This window comes from Miscanthus floridulus, chromosome 13 (assembly GCF_019320115.1).
Source record: "Miscanthus floridulus cultivar M001 chromosome 13, ASM1932011v1, whole genome shotgun sequence".
Lineage (NCBI taxonomy): Eukaryota > Viridiplantae > Streptophyta > Magnoliopsida > Poales > Poaceae > Miscanthus > Miscanthus floridulus.
The window spans coordinates 63,852,973-63,869,944 of record NC_089592.1 but is presented as its reverse complement, the minus strand read 5'-3'; the positions used below and the strand labels follow the sequence as shown (position 1 = coordinate 63,869,944).

Below are 16,972 nucleotides of genomic sequence, written 5' to 3'. Positions count from 1 at the left end.
AGAATGCCCAATGAATACGATGTATCTGTGGCTAAAAGAATACAATGTGTGCCTGAAAGACTTACCGATAGGTCCCTGACGACCCGCTCGCCTTGTTCCTGTATCTGTGGCCACTACGATCCATGGCATCGGCGGCCAATTCATAGTGGTCGAACTGAGTGGGCGGCTCGAGCATGTCCGGGCTCACCTCCACCAGGCCAGGTAGGGATGGCAACGGGTGAGAAACCCGGTGGGGGGCAGAAGAACACACCCGCCCCCACCAGGGTTTAAACACCCCGTCACCCGTACCCGTCACCCGTGACGGGTCTCAAATTTACCCAGACCCATCACCCGCGTGGGTAACGGGTACCCATCGGGTGACCCATCCCCATTTAACAATAACACAAGATCACAATTCACAAAGCTAACATCATCAAAAATTCAGAATGATCATGCAAGTATGCGGCGCAGGAAGCGGATGCGAACAGACACGAAGACGCCTGGGTTGCGGCGCTGCTGAATGAGGAGGATTAATTGGAACACTAGGGTTTTCTTCTCTATATACTGTTTAATGACTGGATGGGCCTATGTATCATACTCAAACAGGGGACCCAACGGGTAACGGGTTTGGGGTATATAAGAACGCACCCATACCCGCTTCACCCGATGGGTGAGGTAATCACCCAGTAACGTACCCGTGGGGGGCAAAATCCCCCAAACCCGTACCCTAATAGGGTTTTTACCCGCGGGTAAACGGGTCGCGGGTACCCGTTGCCATCCCTAAGGCCAGGGTAGTGCTCCTTGCACAGACCTCCTAGGATGCCATTCACTTTGCGTGCCTTGGCTCCAGTCTCCACAAGTTTCTAGTTCCTGCACAAGTGATTACAAAAAGTATTAGTTTGTATTTTGATTTTCAACATTTCAAATGAAGAAGTTTCGAGCACATCTTAAGTTACTTACCTATCCCCATAGGGTGTGATCAGCGGGTGGGCCGCTTCAGGTATTGGTCGACGCGGGAGCTTCGTGGGACCACGCAAGTACACCGTCGACAAACCAGAGGAAGTGGATCCCCCTGCAGTCACCTCGTCCCCTGAGGTGGAGGACCCCCCTGCATCCGCATGCTCCATCGCGGTGGCAGGCTCCTCCACGGCCAGAGGGGTAGTCGGCTGCGTCCTGCTTGGACGCCTACGGCTCCTCCGCCTTAGCACCGGCTCTGGAGGCTAAACCGACGCCTCCGGCTCCTCTTGGCTGGCGTAAAGAGACTGGACGGACCTCCTAGGTGGCATCTCTTGCATTAGGGTTGTCCTTTGACTTGTTAGTGTCCATGAGTGTTGCCCAGAGAGCTTCGATGACATTCTTCTCAGTGTGCATTACATCAATGTTATGTGGCAGGGCCAGGTGCTTAAAATAGGGAAGCCTCTCCAAGCCCGACTTATGAGTCCACATATGTTGAACACCATACCCCACGAAACCAACTCCGTCTTCCTTGGCGACAAGACCATCTATCTGAGTAAGAACCTCGGCGCCAATCATCTTCTACGGTTCAGGGTCTGTCACTACGACACCTTTCGTAAAGTTCTTAATGTCTCGTCTGAATGCATGGTCAAGAGGGAGGAATTGTCGATGTTTGTCGAACGAGGAAAACTTGCCACCACTCTTCAACCTAATGAACTACAGAGCTGCCTTGCATACCGGGCATGGGAACTTCCCATGGACACACCAGGCACTGAATAGACCATACGCCAGAAAGTCATGCATCGAGTAGTGGTACCAAACGTGCATTGTGAAGTTCCTCTTTGTAGCACGGTCGTATGTCAGTACCCCATGATCACATGCACTGATCAACTCATCAATCAAAGGCTCCATAAACACACCCATATGTTTCCCCGGGTGACCAGAAATTATCAGCGACAAGAATATGTTCTGACATTGAAGAAGGACGCCGGGGGGAGATTGAGGGGGATAACGAAGATTGGCCAACAAGTGTATGGGTCCGCCATCATTCCAAAAGGATTGAACCCATCTGTTGCAAACGCAACACGCACATTATGAGCCTCTAGAGCTTTGTCAGCATAAATGCCATCAAATGTTTGCCATGCTTCACCATCTGATGGATGTACCATCTTGTCAGGATTGTATCAGATGCCATTTTTGTGCCATGTCATCTGTTTCGCGGACTCCTCGCTCATGAATAGCCGTTGGAGTCTCGGTATGAACGGAAGGTACCGTAGGACTTTCATGGGGATTCCAAGCTGCTTCTTCTGCCCATCACTAGATTCTACCTCCACATACCTAGAGGACTTACACTTTGGACAGTACTTTACTTCCGCGTGTTCTTTCCTAAAGAGGACGCACCGGTTCTCACAAGTGTGTATCTGCTCATACGGCATCTTAAGATCTTTGAGGAGCTTCACTGACTTGTACATGTTCTTCGGCAGCACGTGATCTGTCGGAAGCAGGGTCCCAAAAACTGCCAGCATACTATCGAAGCAGTCTCGACTCATGTTATGCATGGACTTTAACCCCATTAAGCGTCCAATGGCATCGAGTTGAGAAACATTTGTCTTGTCATGAAGGGGCCTCTTAGCCGACTCCATCATGCGATAGAATGCCCTTGCGGTTTCCTCTGGCTCCTGCTCCTCGGTTTCGTCCATACATCGTACACCGAAGTGTGCTTGGTGGAAGTCATCCATCATGTCTAGTACCCCGCCATCACTATCAAACTCCTCCAAGCGTGGCCTCAATGCCTCATCTCTAATACGATGGCCTTCACCATGGCACACCCACCGGGTATAGTCTGGCGTAAACCCAAACTTGCAAAGATGTTCCTCAATGACCTTCCTGGTTTTCCTATTCCTATTTGCACATTCGCTGCAGGGACACCACACCTCTATCGCTGCTTGAGCACCCACACCAAATGCTTTGTCCAAGAAATCCTTAGTCTTCTATATCCATTCATGAGTGACCTGATTCTGACTATGGCGGCCCGTGTACATCCAATCACGGTCATCCATCATCTACCATATATATAACAGAGTAATATAACCATCAATAGCATATGCACCGCCTGCCTACTATCTAATAGGTAGGGATAGATCCTAATCCCACCCGCGGATGCGTAGATGAGGTTAGTTTCCATGCTCTGCTCCAATCCGAAATAGAATTTCGGCAGCACATCCCTGCTGTTCTCCCGATACATGTCCTGGAAGGGAGAGTGTGTATCTGGAGAACAACAGGGAGGTGTGCCGAGACCCCATCTCGGACCAGACTGGACCATACAAACTAAATCATCTACGCATCCGTGGGCTGTCCAAATAACGTGGACAATCCAAAACAGATACAGTCGCAGATATGCAGAGATCCACATACCTACGACCGTATCTCTTTCGGACGGGAGACACCTAACTGGTTTACGCGATCTAGCTAGGGTTATGGACAAAGGGCTTATACCTAGGGTGGCGGTGGAGTGGAGAGGTGACATGGTGCAGGCAGACCCAAAGGAAGACGCTCGGGGTACTCCGGGTCCCCTCCGTCGGGCTCTTCTCTGCAAAACAAGAAACACAATTTATAAGTTCAAAATTTCGGCAGAACCTCCCCTGTACGGGGAGGCTTCCAAAACCTGTAAGGAAAAAGACGGCACGATGGCCGACATCCACAATTTCGACACGATGGCCGACACAACGACATATGGCACGATGGCCAACACATCCACAAAAGGCACGAAGGCCCACTAATCTAGAAATGGCATGAAAGCCAGCAACAGGCGGGAGGGGGGCTTTACCTTGGGTGGCAGTGTAGTCGGGCGACGCGGAGTCAGGATCACCCTCGTCTTCGGCTAGACGCGGGGAAAACGGCGACGACCGCTCGGCGTGACTCGACGACGCGGGGGCGTGACGGTCGTCGGCCTCTCCTTCTCCCCTCCTCTCTTCTCCCTTCCTCCTCTCCCTTCCTCCTCCAAATGCTCTCTGCACGGCCGCCAGGGGCGCACGGGGCCAGCCGGGGGCGCGCGGGGCCGGCCGGGGACGCGCTGGCCCGCCGATGGCGTGCGGGGCCGGCCGAGGACGCGCTGGCCGCGGGGGTGGGCCACCGGCGGGCGTGGCCAGGGGCGCGCGGGGCCGGCCGGGGATGCGCTGGCCGTGGGGGTGGGCCACCGGCGGGCGTGGCCGGGGGCACGTAGGGTCGGTCGGGGACGCGCTGGCCGCAGGGTGGGCCACCAGCGGGCGTGGCCGAGGGGCGGCGGCGGTGCCCGACCACCGGGCGAGGCGGGGGACGATGCGGCCCCGACGACAACGGCGCTCGGCGGGCTGGGCTGCTGCTCGAAACTTGTCGAGGTGTCATTTCATCGCATGCGGAGATGTCTGGGTTTTAGGCATCGGACGTCGCACCTTGCTTGATACCCACTCAATTTTTTATCACAGCCTATACATGCGATGAAATGACACCTCGACAAGTTTTGTGAATTTCGGACTTCGTTTCCATTTTATATAATTTAAAAATACTTTACACGCAAGTTCCTCGCCGTGTTCCGTGAAAATGATGCGCCAAATTTGGCATCTGTCACTGGATACGGTCTCACACCACATGCAATACCATGAATATGATTTTTTGAATCACTCAATTCTAATATTTGATGCACCTGCAGTTCAAATTTGAATTACCGGGAAGAATTCAAGTAAATGAAATAAACTTATTAAATATAGCTAACAAAATCAAAAAAGTTCCAAATTTTAATATGTACTTTAAGGTACAACAATAAACCTAGGGAAAAAATTTGGAAGCAAAAAAAGCAAAAAAAAAATTTTGTCGAGGGCACAGAAACGACACTCGGCAAAGTAATTCTTTGCCGAGGGCCAAATTCTGACCCTCGGCAAAACAGACGGCAGGTGAAGGCCGTTTGCCTGCCATCACAGGTTGCCGACGACCTTTCTTTGCCGACGGCCGGACCCTCGGCAAAGGGCCCGGTTGCCGAGAGGAATTATTTGCCGACGGCCTGGCCCTCGGCAAATATGGTTTTGCCGACGGCCTACCGTTGCCGAGGGCCGACTCTCGGCAAACCTTTCTTTGCTGAGAGCCCGACATTTGGCTCTCGGCAAAGACGCTGGCTCTTGGCAACGGGCCTGTTTCCGGTAGTGCGAGCGGCGGGCATGCCGGATCCGGTGGCCGTGAGGCTGGATCGGGGAGGCCAGATCTGGTGGCCGTGAGGCCGGATCTAGTGGCGGGGAGACCAGACCCGGCGGCGAGCGACGACGGTGGCTCCCCGTGGGTGGGCTCGCTGGGCTTGTCCACGGGTTTTCATTTTTTTGTTTTTTTATTTGATTAACCGAGGCGGGCGGCCAACCGCCTCCGTTAAGGCACGATTTACCGTGACCTTTCAGCAGAGGTGGTTGGGAAAACCGCCTCGGTTAAGGCTTTTTGCCCGCCTCGGTTAATATTGCTGTAGTAGTGTAATTAATTCTCATTTTTTCAGAAATTATACAGATTAAACTTTAACTAAAGTTATATAAAAAACTACTAACATTAATGATATAAAATAAGTATAATTAAATTAATATAAAAAATATATATATATTTATAAAGTTTATCGAAGACACATATTAATACTATTCATTACAAACTTCATGAAGCTTTTCATAGTTGTATTATTTTATGGACCGAGAAGGTACAACCGTAATACAATGTGCCATGTCCCAAAACAAGTCTCTCTTCAAGCAGTCAAACTTTTGAAGTTTTAGCTATATATTTGTAGCAAATATTATCAACATTTGTATCTCCTAATATGTCTATATTATGAAAATATATTGTGAATTTGGTATTTTTGCCCCCTGCTGTAGAGTGTATTAGTGATTTTCCTTCTACTTTTTTAACTTGTGATTTTACCCTCGACATTTTTATTTGATGCTTTTCTTTACCCTTGTTTTCTAATGCCGTTAGGTGGCGCAGATTATCAATGAAAAAAAAATAAAAAACGAATGAAGACTATGTGAAAGGACTAAAGTACCCTTACCATGTTCCTCTCACCTAGCCTGGGTGCCTCACCCCTTGACTCCCGATCCGAAAATTCTCAATCCCTAACCCTAGCAAGTGATAGCAGTGCGGTGGCCGGCTAGGTTGGGGATCTTGCAGCGGACGCGCGCGGGAGGTGGTCAAGCTCAGGCATGTGCATGGGTTGCCGGGCAGGCTTAAGTGTCACGCTGGCCAAGGTGCAGGTGTTCGTCGCCGACATACAGCGGTCCCTGAGACCTCAAGCTGACGAATATCATCTCCAGCGAGTCGAGCGAGGAGCAATCAAGGCTGGGGATCAAGGGAATCCCCGACATCATAGGGTCGGGCTGCGCCCTAGCCTCTGTGTTTGCTTTGAATTAGTAGATGCAGTCCAAAAATTGTCTCAAGTTTCGTCCACATCTAAAAAGTTCTCAAATTGTCCCAAGTTTGTTGCTAAAATCCTTATCAAATCTGTCAAAATATAATGTAAACCATTGATCCCAAAATACGGGTACAATTACAAGACCTCTAATAAAATAGGGGCAAAATCGCAGTGGCAAACTTGTCTTTTGGTCTAAAAGTTAACACCGTTAAGAGGACTTCACAGAATAGGGGCAAACAATTCTTTTAGATTAAAAACACATGGGTAAATCACAAAGTTTTAAAATTGCGGCAAAATCTACGTTTTGCTTCAAAATGAGGGCATGAACGCTAAATCCCCATATTCCATAGTTAATTTAATGATATTTATTATGTATTGTCGGTATATTGGGCTCCGGGTATCCTTGCCGCACAGAGATAAGCCCAACTAGAACGGGATAGCAGTGGCAGAGCTTGCATCAGATTATAGGAGGGGCTAGCAATGGAATAAACAAGTTGCTAATTAAATAATTGAGTCAAAATCTATTGTTTATACTAGAACAATACATAAAACAGGGGTGCCCATGGCTCTTTTAGCCCTAGAGAAGCTTTGCCCCTTTGGGATATGTCGAGCCTACTAAGGAAGTGGGTGCATCAACTACTTGGAAGACAAGGCATTGGCGAGATATGCTTAGAAGCCAAGTAAATCAAGATGTTCCATTCGGATCCGACTAGATTCCCTTATAACAAACTAGGAAGTCATAGGTCTAGATTTCTCGACATTACATCTGTAACCCTACCCCCGGTGGACTATATAAGGGAGGTAGGGGCAAACCATTCGCCATCTCGTATCACATAACATAAAACTCTTGACAAATTCATTAGTTTCCCTGTAAACCTGAGCACATGACACAAGAGAAAGCATTCTCCACTCCATAGGGTACCCAATACCTGAACTAGTATAAGTCTGTTTCTTGTGTGCTATCTCTCTGATACCCTAAGCACAAAATGTTGATCTATTTGTCAGACGGAAAATCCTACGAGAGTTAGCATGCCAGGTAGGGGAATTTTGCTTTCGCGTGTTTCAGATAGGAATAGTCATCAACATTGACATCTATGACACCTTCGCTCTAGGCACGACAATCTCCTTTGATAGCTGGACTTCGAAATGGATCAACTTGGTGATCTACATCTACAAGATCTCGAGCCGGTCATGCAGGAGGAGGAACCTCACCCCTCTGAATGTTCCTCACTGGGCTAGAGGACACTGCGGTGCCGGTGCGCCAGCGCTCGTGTGCCACATGGATCTCTACTATACCTAGGCGAGTAAAACTAGGAGCACGTCCTTGATGGGGCCATCAACTACGTACTAAGATCTCCTTCTTGGAGGGCAAACACAGTCAGTGAAAACTCGTCGCATGTCATCCTGGTCGATTTTCCGAATGGGCCAAGGAATGTGGCAACAATCCACCAGGTATATCACTTTGTCCTACCTTAGTGGTCACTACCCGAACTTCATGAAAGCCCTAAGTTTGGTTTTGGTAATAATTGAATGACACAACTGGTGGACTAATTCTTTCAATGAGTTGTGATTGAACTAGGGTACACATGATGGTGTTGAGCAAGACTAGGAGATGGTGTAGATGGAGACCGGACCATATGAAGCAAAGGCTCACACAAGGAGAAGAAGGAGATGAAAAAGCGTGAAGGCAAAGGTATATGCTAGGGGTTTTCATTTTGCGGCCTAGATGTAGTAGAGTGCATGGTCGAGTTTTAGATAGATAGCCGTACTATTAAGACCGGAACTCTAAAGCTAGAACAATTATGTAGTGCCATTAGATTTGAACTACCTTTGCATATACATTCGACCTAGTGACGTGACGAGGAAGCATGTGAAAATGCTTTCAAAAATGTTTTTAAAAAGACAAGTCAGTGCCTAAGGTGAAGGTGTTCAAATTGGAACATATTTGGAGTTAGCAAATTTGAAAAGCATTTGAGAGGACTTAGGGGGTTTTCTGCCCTCACCTGAAATACCTAGTGCCCCTAGCCTGGAAGTTACCGGAGAAAGACATATGTTGCCAGGCCCTATGTGCTAACTGTGCTGTGATGTTGCGCTGGCATTAGAATTTCCGGTGGTAGGCTTGCCCAAAGCACCAGAGAAAAGGCTCTGAGCTAATTGTGTGCTAACTAGGTCACTAGAATAGTCTGGTGCAGCTTATGTCAGTGCACCAGAGAATGCACTTTAGAAGGAAAAACATGGTAGTTGTCTGTACACGCGAGAGATTTCAAACTGGAAAACTGGACTCTCCGGTGGGGGCCAGCGGTGTTTTCGGTGACTCCCTATATCTCTCAGGTGCCCAACCCGAGAGGTTTGGGACAACACCGGATTTGTCCGATGGGTGTCACCAGAGAGGCACCGGAGAAACTCGTAGCAATGACCATTGGAGCCGAACGACTAGCTTCAACCTTGGCTCAAAAGAGCCACCGGATAAGTCCAATGCTGTACATGTTGAAGCATCGGAGAATGCCCTCTATCATGGTCAGATCCATTTAAATCTGGACCGTTGGATCATCTTAATGGATTCTGCAGCGTTTCTTCTCTGGTAGTCACCGTACTTTTTCCGATGACCCGGCAGAAGCTATTTCCAGCAACCGTAATGGCTATTTGCTTGAGTGTGGCTTTATAAATAGGGGTGTCTCTTGGTACTCTAACCGATACACACTCCCTTGAGAGCTCAAGAACACGTCCCACTCATTTGCTTCCTTGAGTTTTCTAAAGTGAGTTTGGAAGAGATCTAGTGTATTTTTTTAGAGAGTTTGCATCTAGTGGCACTAGTTCTTCATTATTACTCTTGTTGGTTGCCGCCACCTAGATGGCTTGGAGCAACGGTGGATCGTCAAGCACCTTGTTGGTGATTGTTGGGTGACTCCAATCGAGATTGTTGTGAAGGGTCTCGTGCTCACCCCGCGGGAGATTGCGAAGGGCAACTCTAGTGGAATGCTCGAGGTTAGTTGGAGTGTTATTGATTGATTGGCTTCTTGTGGAACCTAGGTTGAGGGTCAAGCCTGACAGACTTGTTAGTGCACGAAGCAACCAGACCTTGGAGATAAATCTTTGTCTTCCTCTTGCCGCGGTGCTTTGCATTACTGCACTTTTGCTTTATTTCTTTGTTCTTAATTCTATGTAGTGGTTGATGTTGTAGTGTAGTTGAAGCTCTCTAGTTGTAGTGGTAGCTCTTTGAAAGGATCTATGGATGGCTAGAGTAGGTGAAAAGCCTATAATTCTCTATAAATACAATGACACTAGGCAAGTTGATTAGTATAAAAGGCAATCCTAATAGCCATTACTTACCTAGCCTATTCACTTCAATGCAAGCCTTCCTACTCAATTTTAGTAGCAAGTTTAATCACTACAACTAAACCACACAACTACTTGAGGCAAGAACAACAAGTGAGCTAACACAAATGAAGGAACCAAAACTACTCTACTCACTAGAGAGCTACCGCTACACAATCAACTATACAAGCACAAATATGGAATGTAAATATAAGTGCAGTAGAATGAAAACCAATGAGGGTAATTGACACAATGTGATAGAGAGGTGGCATGACCTTTCGATAGGTATGATAGGTTCGATTGGTGCAGAACTCGACGTACACAATCCAAGCTTCAAACCAAGTATGATTCGGACCCCCGCAACCGCTACAACATAGGTCCGTTGGTTATCAACCCCTCACAATACGATTGACCTCACCTAGAAGGCTTTTCCTACAAGCTAACCGAGAACACAAGTAATTTAAAAACACGAAGAACGCTATCCTGCAAGTGAACTGAGAACACAAGCAAGAACATGAAGAACGCAATCTGATATTGTAAATAGAGATGAAATATGTATATCAATCTGGTCTGAGGTTCAAGTATAGATTCGAATACAGGTGAACAACAACAAGAACAAGGACCCTGATTCATAGTAGTCGAACTTAGCGTTATAAGTGCTATGAATAATGTTCATTTCATGAGGAAAACAGGAACTAAACAAAACTCAAACCCTAACGAGTGTGAAAGCGACTAATTATAAAGTCTTGTGCATGCATACCCCTGGACGTGCCCCCTAATGGGCTCTAAGATGATGCAGTGTCACAGCTCCCTGACAGATTCTAGACGCTGACTTGTTTTGACGATTCCCGTTGACTCCGATAGAATTACTATATAAACCAATGCTATTGGTTTGCTTATAAATTATCTTTCCATCATACGTGGATTGTCAAAAATAGGCTATATGTGTCCTGGCCATCATGCTGACTTGTTTTGAGGATTCCTTTGGACTCCGGTGGAATTATTATACGATAATGATATATAGTGGACGTCTGGATGGGGAAGGACGCACCCAAGCCGCATCGAACCCGATCCATCCTTTTCTCGCTCACCGCACTCGCTCTCTCCCACTCCGCCAACTCCCACGTACCTGCTTTCCCCTGCACTCACCCTCCCCCTGCTCCGCCCGCCCGCTCTCTGGGCCGTCCCCGGGACGAGGACGTCGTGCCCGCGCATAGGCTCGCTGCCACGCCCCGTCCGCCCGTGCTCCCTCCCTCCCTCGCCCCTCCGCGACCTCCATGCAACCCTGCGCTTCCCAGCACCACGACACCCGCTCCCCCCACCGGAGACGAGGACAACAGCGGCAGCTTCGACGATGTCGGTCACTCCTCTAGATCTGAGCCGCCCTCCTCCTCCTCGTCGTCCTCTGGATCTGAGCACTCCTCCTTCTCCTCTGGATCTGAGCCCTCCTCCTTGTCCTTCTCTCAATCTGAGGGACGTGGCGGTGGCTAGGGTTCCAGCGAGCTCTGGGGTCCTATTCCCTCCTCCCTCCGACGAGCTCAAAGGTGATGGGCAAGGGGCTGTTTTGTATGCTTTTTTGTTGTTTCTTCCGTGTTGCAATGGGTTTTTTAGATGTTGCAACAGATGATTTTCGAATGTTGCAATGGGATTTTCGGGTCGTTGCAACAGATGTTTTTGTGATGTTGCAGGACTACTGCTTGAGATGATGCAGTACATAATTTTCGATGTTGCAGCACATAATTTTCGATGTTGCAGGACATGTTTTTCGATGTTGCAGTACATATTTTTTTGATGTTGCAGTACATAATTTTCGTTGTTGCAGCACATTTTTTTATGTTGCAGTACATGTGTTTTTCGGTGTTGCAGTACATGTTTTTCGATGTTACAGTACATATTTTCTCGATGTTCCATTACATAATTTTCGTTGTTGTAGTACATATTTTTCGATGTTGCAGCACATATTTTTCAATATTGCACTACATATTTTTGTGATGTTGCAGTATTTATATCCCGATGTTGCACTACATAGTTTTTACATATGTTTGCAATGATGCACCTGAAGTGTTTCGTGCTCTTTTTTGGGACAGGGGCACGGTTGGGGAACGGGGTGCGTTGGGGAACGGGGGATAGGGGCGCGGTGGGGAGCGGAGGATAGGGGAGGGTTCCGTTCTATACGCGGGGAGCGGGCGGTTCCGTTCTATTTCCGCACGAGGGCAGGCAGGTTTGGGAAGCGGACCGACGTTCGGATGCACTTGCGCGCCGGACGTCCGGGCACTAGAATCACCGATTATTATATAAACCAATGCTATTGGTTTGGTTATAAATTATCTTTCCATCATATGTAGACCGTCAAAAATAGTCTATATGTGTTCTGGCCATCATTTTTATCCAGGATTGCTTTTGAAATCCGAGATGGACTCCAACTTGAGTTGGACCGGGCCTCCGTCATGACTTTGACGCCCGCGCTTGTCCTCTTGGTCTCCGAGGCTTGTATCCAATGGAGTGATTTCCTCATCATAATGATTTATCCCGAGGCTTGCATCCGAGGAGTGATGTTGCATTTGTATTGTGCAATACATATGTTTGCTTGCATTTGCATTGATTGGGTAGTTTTTCAGGTAGTATCTCTCTTGTTTGTGTGGTAATTGCTAGACATAGACTTGATTGATAATAGGGTAAGAACCCATCAGGTTTCGGGTACATGTTGCCTATCTTTAGGGCGCGTTTAGATGCAAAAATTTTTGGGTTTTGGCTACTGTAGCACTTTCGTTTGTATTTGACAATTAGTGTCTAATTATGGACTAATTAGGTTCGAAAGTTTCGTCTCGCGATTTCTCACCCAACTGTGCAATTAGTTTTTTTCGTCTACATTTAGTACTCCATACATGTGTCGTAAGATTCGATATGATGGTACCGCGCAAAAATTTTTGTGAACTAAACAGGCCCTTAGTTGGTGGTTGGGGTGCAAAGTCGGATACCTATGAACTAAACTGTCTCCAATAGGTCGAATACAAATGAATATTGATATAATAATATCCTATACTATGTCCGATTTAACTACTCTCAAATACTGAATATGTATTCTGGAAATACTCAAATATTCAGTATTTGATACCATAGTATAGGATATTAGTATACACAATAGTATAGGATATTAGTATACTGAATATTATACTGAATATTCGAGTCTTTCCAGAATTGGATACGGACGTGTCTACACCTCTCAGCATATTCGAACTTGAAAATGTATACAAAAAAATATCTACCATCTACACCCTTGTTGGAGGCTTTCGAGACATCACACATGTATTATAACACTTATGTTACAATCATAGGAAACATATTTTTATTAGGGGCCATTTAGATCTTCGGAAGAATTGAAATCTATTAATAGACTAGAATATCTATCGGAGACCAATATTAGGGTACCCGAAAAGAAGCCAGTAACCATCAACATTGATTCGTCCGAACAGTCAAGAGCGCGACTACAGCTCCAACCGACCCCCAGGTGCACACACTCCGCCTGGCTCCGCCTTGCCCGACACCGAGGCCGCGGGGTCCGTCTCGCCCGACCTCTGGGGGCGGGCTCCGTCTCGCTCGACACCAAGGCTGCGGGCTCTGCCTCGCCCAACCTCTAAGGGCTGGCTCCGCCTCGTCCAACCTTTGAGTTTGGGCTCCGCCTAGCCCGAGCCTTGGGTTCGCGCTCCGCCTCGCCCGGCCTCTGGAGAGGAACTCCACTTCGCCCGACACCGAGGCCGAAGGCTCCGTCTCGCCCGACGAAGACCCATACCACCGCCAACCACTCCAGGTCCAAGCGTATGGGCCTGGGTCAAAGCTCTGACGTCAGGGACAAGACCGGCACGCCTCGATGTAACCCGCGACCCACGACAGGCCATACCTGGGGGTTCACGTCAGGAACAGCGTCGGACGTACCGGTGCTATTCTGCCTAACCCCCGTACGAACACTGACGGGCATGTCAGTTCATCACGACGTTCGCCAGGACGGAGTGGAGCGCCATGACCGACAAACAACGCCTGCACATGGCACCAGTGACGAACAGGGCCACGACGAGAAGCTGTCCCTGTTGACATCTACAGGATCAACGGGACCCGCATAGAGGAGAAGAATGACCCAGCAATCCTAAAGGACTTCTTTCTCTCGTTCTCTCCTCTTTCTCCACTGTAACCCGTGCTTTCCCTTGGCTTATAAAAGGGAAAGCAGGGCATCCCACAAAAGGCATCGCAAGACATCGAAAACACATCACATCAATAGGGACTCGAACCCATCGAACCCTGAACTGATCAGAACACACGAGCACAGCCGCGAAGCGACCGAGCTCTCGACACCCGTTCGCTCCTCTCATCCGAGACTTGGGGCCAGTCCCTCTCTTGACCTTTTGTAACCCCTACTATGAACTTTCAGTGCTAGTAACACGAGCAGCAGCAACGAATTGGACGTAGGGACATTCTCCCCGAACCAGTATAAACATCATGTTCTCTTAGCACACCATCCAGGCCAAACGCGCAATATTAGAAATTTACTAGTTGGTGGTAACTTGAAACACCGACACTATTTGGCTTAGAATTTAACATTCCAAAACTTTCCAAAGTTCAGATACAAATCTATCTTAAATTCATGAGCTGAGAGATAAAAATCGATTCTATAAATCCACGTGCTATGTTTCTGTTGTGCAACTTAAAGCATACTCTCCGTGCTATGTTTCTATTGTGCAACTTATACCATACTCTTTGACTCCGCTCCCCTGATCTCCCCCATTTGGCCAACAATAGTATTCAGGTATATTCCACGTACAACTATACTAGCTTAATTGATTTGCGCATAAATTATGATTATTAGAATATAATTTAATTTTAAGGATCCACAAACAGCCCCTTAGAGAAATAGAGAGCAAAAAATTGGCCTGCTTCCTGGAGAGAACACCCCCGGGGCTGTATAGGCAGGTCGCTAGCATATCTGACACCACAAAAAGTAAATTCAAATAATAGTAAAGTGCCAAGATTGTGATTAAAGGCCGCAGGTGTTGTAAGACAAACGATTAGCCCAACGAATGTTCATTTTTTGATATGGCACTCAACGTTTTTCAGCCATCTGATAAGTTCAGTATGCTCCTTGTTTTCCATGTACGCGTGCAGAAATGCTGCAAGGTCATCATTCACTCCAATTTGCTCCAGATAATCTTGCACCGCGCTTTGCATTTCCTCATCTAATTCACTGTTCACCAGAACAAATAAATTAGTTATCAGTATATGCTCCAAAAAAACAGGGAAAAGTCTCTCATATTGGCACGTAAGAAGCAGATTTGTCGGGAATAAAGAGCAATTAAATCAAAATGGCAATGAACAAGGTCCTATTGGTTCATGCTCAGATTTTAATTTAGTCAGCCCGTCGTAGATAATTGCTGTAGTGAACAGAACTTGTGACAAAACAAAAGGACCTGCGATAAATAGTTTCTCCTTGTTTGTGTCTAACAAGTTAACACTAGTCATTTTTCAAATAAAACACATATTTGGGTATTTTCCACAGAATTCATACCATTTCCTTTTGCAAACAAAAGGCAAACACATTTGACATTTTCCTCAACATTTCCTGAACATCAATTGGGAATGGAAAGGGACTCCAACCATTCCCGTCCTCAAGTCCTCAAGTACTTGACCTATTTCATGAATGACCGACCACACGTCCACACCATCTTAGCTCACGAAAAATAGAGCAAGTAGCACATTTTGATCACTAGCAAGGCGAGTACCAACACCCTAAGCACCAATTGCGAGTAACGTAGCATCCAAAAGTTTGTCAAAATGTAGAGATGTTCATGATTCCCATCATACAGTATCACCTGAATTGGCGGCCGACGTACTGCTGCACTGGCGCAGGCCCGCCGCGGCGGACGGGAAAGACCCTCCGCACCTCCATCTCGTCGGGCCACGCGGAGCACTCGAAGGTGAGCACCACTCCAGGCCGCGCGGCCTTGGAGACCTCGACCTTGACGCTGATGTGCAGCCTGGGCTGGCCGCCCGTGTCCGCGCCCGAGCGGGAGGGAGGAAGCGCGCCGTCGACCAACGTGGCGTCCACCCTGACCTCCTCTTCCTCCCCCTCGGCCGCAGGGAACACGCGGCGCAGGCGGGCCCACTGCTCGCCGGGGCGGTCGTCGACGGTGAATGGAGTAGGGGGTGGGGGTGACGGTGGCGGGGCGAAGTTATTGAGGGAGGAGATCTCGGAGCGTACGGAGCGGAGGAGGCGGTCGACCAAGGCGGAGCGGCGCATGTCAGAGATGTAGGTGCGAGTCCCGAGGAAGTGCGAGGAGTTGGAGGATGGGAGCGGGAGCGTGCCGAGGTGGGGACGAAGGCGGAGCAGCCGCCGCGCCAGCGCCATGGCGACGCTCGTCGGCGGCGGGGTTCGGAGGATTTTGAGGGGGTTTCGAGGGCAGCCGAAGGGAAGGGAAGCGGAGCCGCCGAGCTGGTTTCGCCTTTCGGTGGATCGGAGTAGTGGAAAACGGGTACGGCCCAGTTTTTTTTTTTTTAAAGGCCTAGCTGGTTCGTATCGTTACGGGTTCGTGAAGAAATACCGCTGACTGGTCTGTGTGAGAGAGAAAAAATGGTGGCGGTGTCACGGTGCAATTGTTTGGCTTCAGTAAACCATGCAAAAGTTGTACTTCGTCAACAATTCCATTTTGTAGTGGACTGTAGCCCCCGAGCCCCCGGGCGATTCGGGCAGAATTGCGTGGAGGTTTTTGTCAGCGGGTGTGTGCGTGCACCTTAATCGAGACAGAGTCGTCAACCAAGGCGTCGTGTGCAGCCGAGGCGGTTTTAGGGATCGGGCGAGACGGGCTCGCGGACCTAGACGTCGGGCGCAGCCGAGGGATCGGGCGAGGCGGACTCATGGACCCGTCGTGCGCAGCCAAGGCAGTTTTAGGGATCGGGCGAGACGGGCTCAAGGACCCAGGCGTCGGGTGCAGCCGAGGGATCGGGCGAGACGGACTAGCGGACCCGTCGTGCATAGCCAAGGCAGTTTTTAGGGATCGGGCGAGACGGGCTCGCAGACCCAGGCGTCAGGCGCAGCCGAGGGATCGGGCGAGGCGGACTCGCGGACCCGTCGTGCACAGCCGAGGCAGTTTTTAGGGATCGGATGAGACGGAGTCGTGGATCCTGGCGTCGAGTGCAGCCGAGGCGGTTTAGGGACCGGGCGAGACGAAGTTGCGGATCCTGGCGTCGGGCGCAACCGAGGTAGTTTTTAGGGATCGGGCGAGACGGGCTCGCAGACCTAGGCATCGGGCGCAGCCGAGGGATCAGGCG

At 48.8% G+C, this 16,972-nt stretch overlaps 1 protein-coding gene across 1 annotated transcript; it reads right to left on the bottom strand.

The window, feature by feature from the left end:
• Positions 1 to 14,549: 14,549 nt before the first annotated feature.
• Positions 14,550 to 16,148, bottom strand: LOC136501829 (uncharacterized protein At2g39795, mitochondrial). Its single transcript, XM_066497358.1, has 2 exons — positions 15,517 to 16,148; positions 14,550 to 14,891 (listed from the first exon to the last, which is right to left on the bottom strand). Exons 1-2 carry the CDS (start codon positions 16,050 to 16,052, stop codon positions 14,732 to 14,734), a joined length of 696 nt encoding a protein of 231 aa, XP_066353455.1. The 5' UTR covers positions 16,053 to 16,148; the 3' UTR covers positions 14,550 to 14,731.
• Positions 16,149 to 16,972: the final 824 nt, after the last annotated feature.

Coding starts and splice junctions, on each gene's coding strand:
- LOC136501829 (XM_066497358.1), bottom strand. CDS start 16,052: ATGGCGCTGGCGCGGCGGCTGCTCCGCCTTCGTCCCCACCTCGGCACG. Junction 14,892..15,516: donor TACGTCGGCCGCCAATTCAG/GTGATACTGTAT, acceptor TCTGGTGAACAG/TGAATTAGATGAGGAAATGC.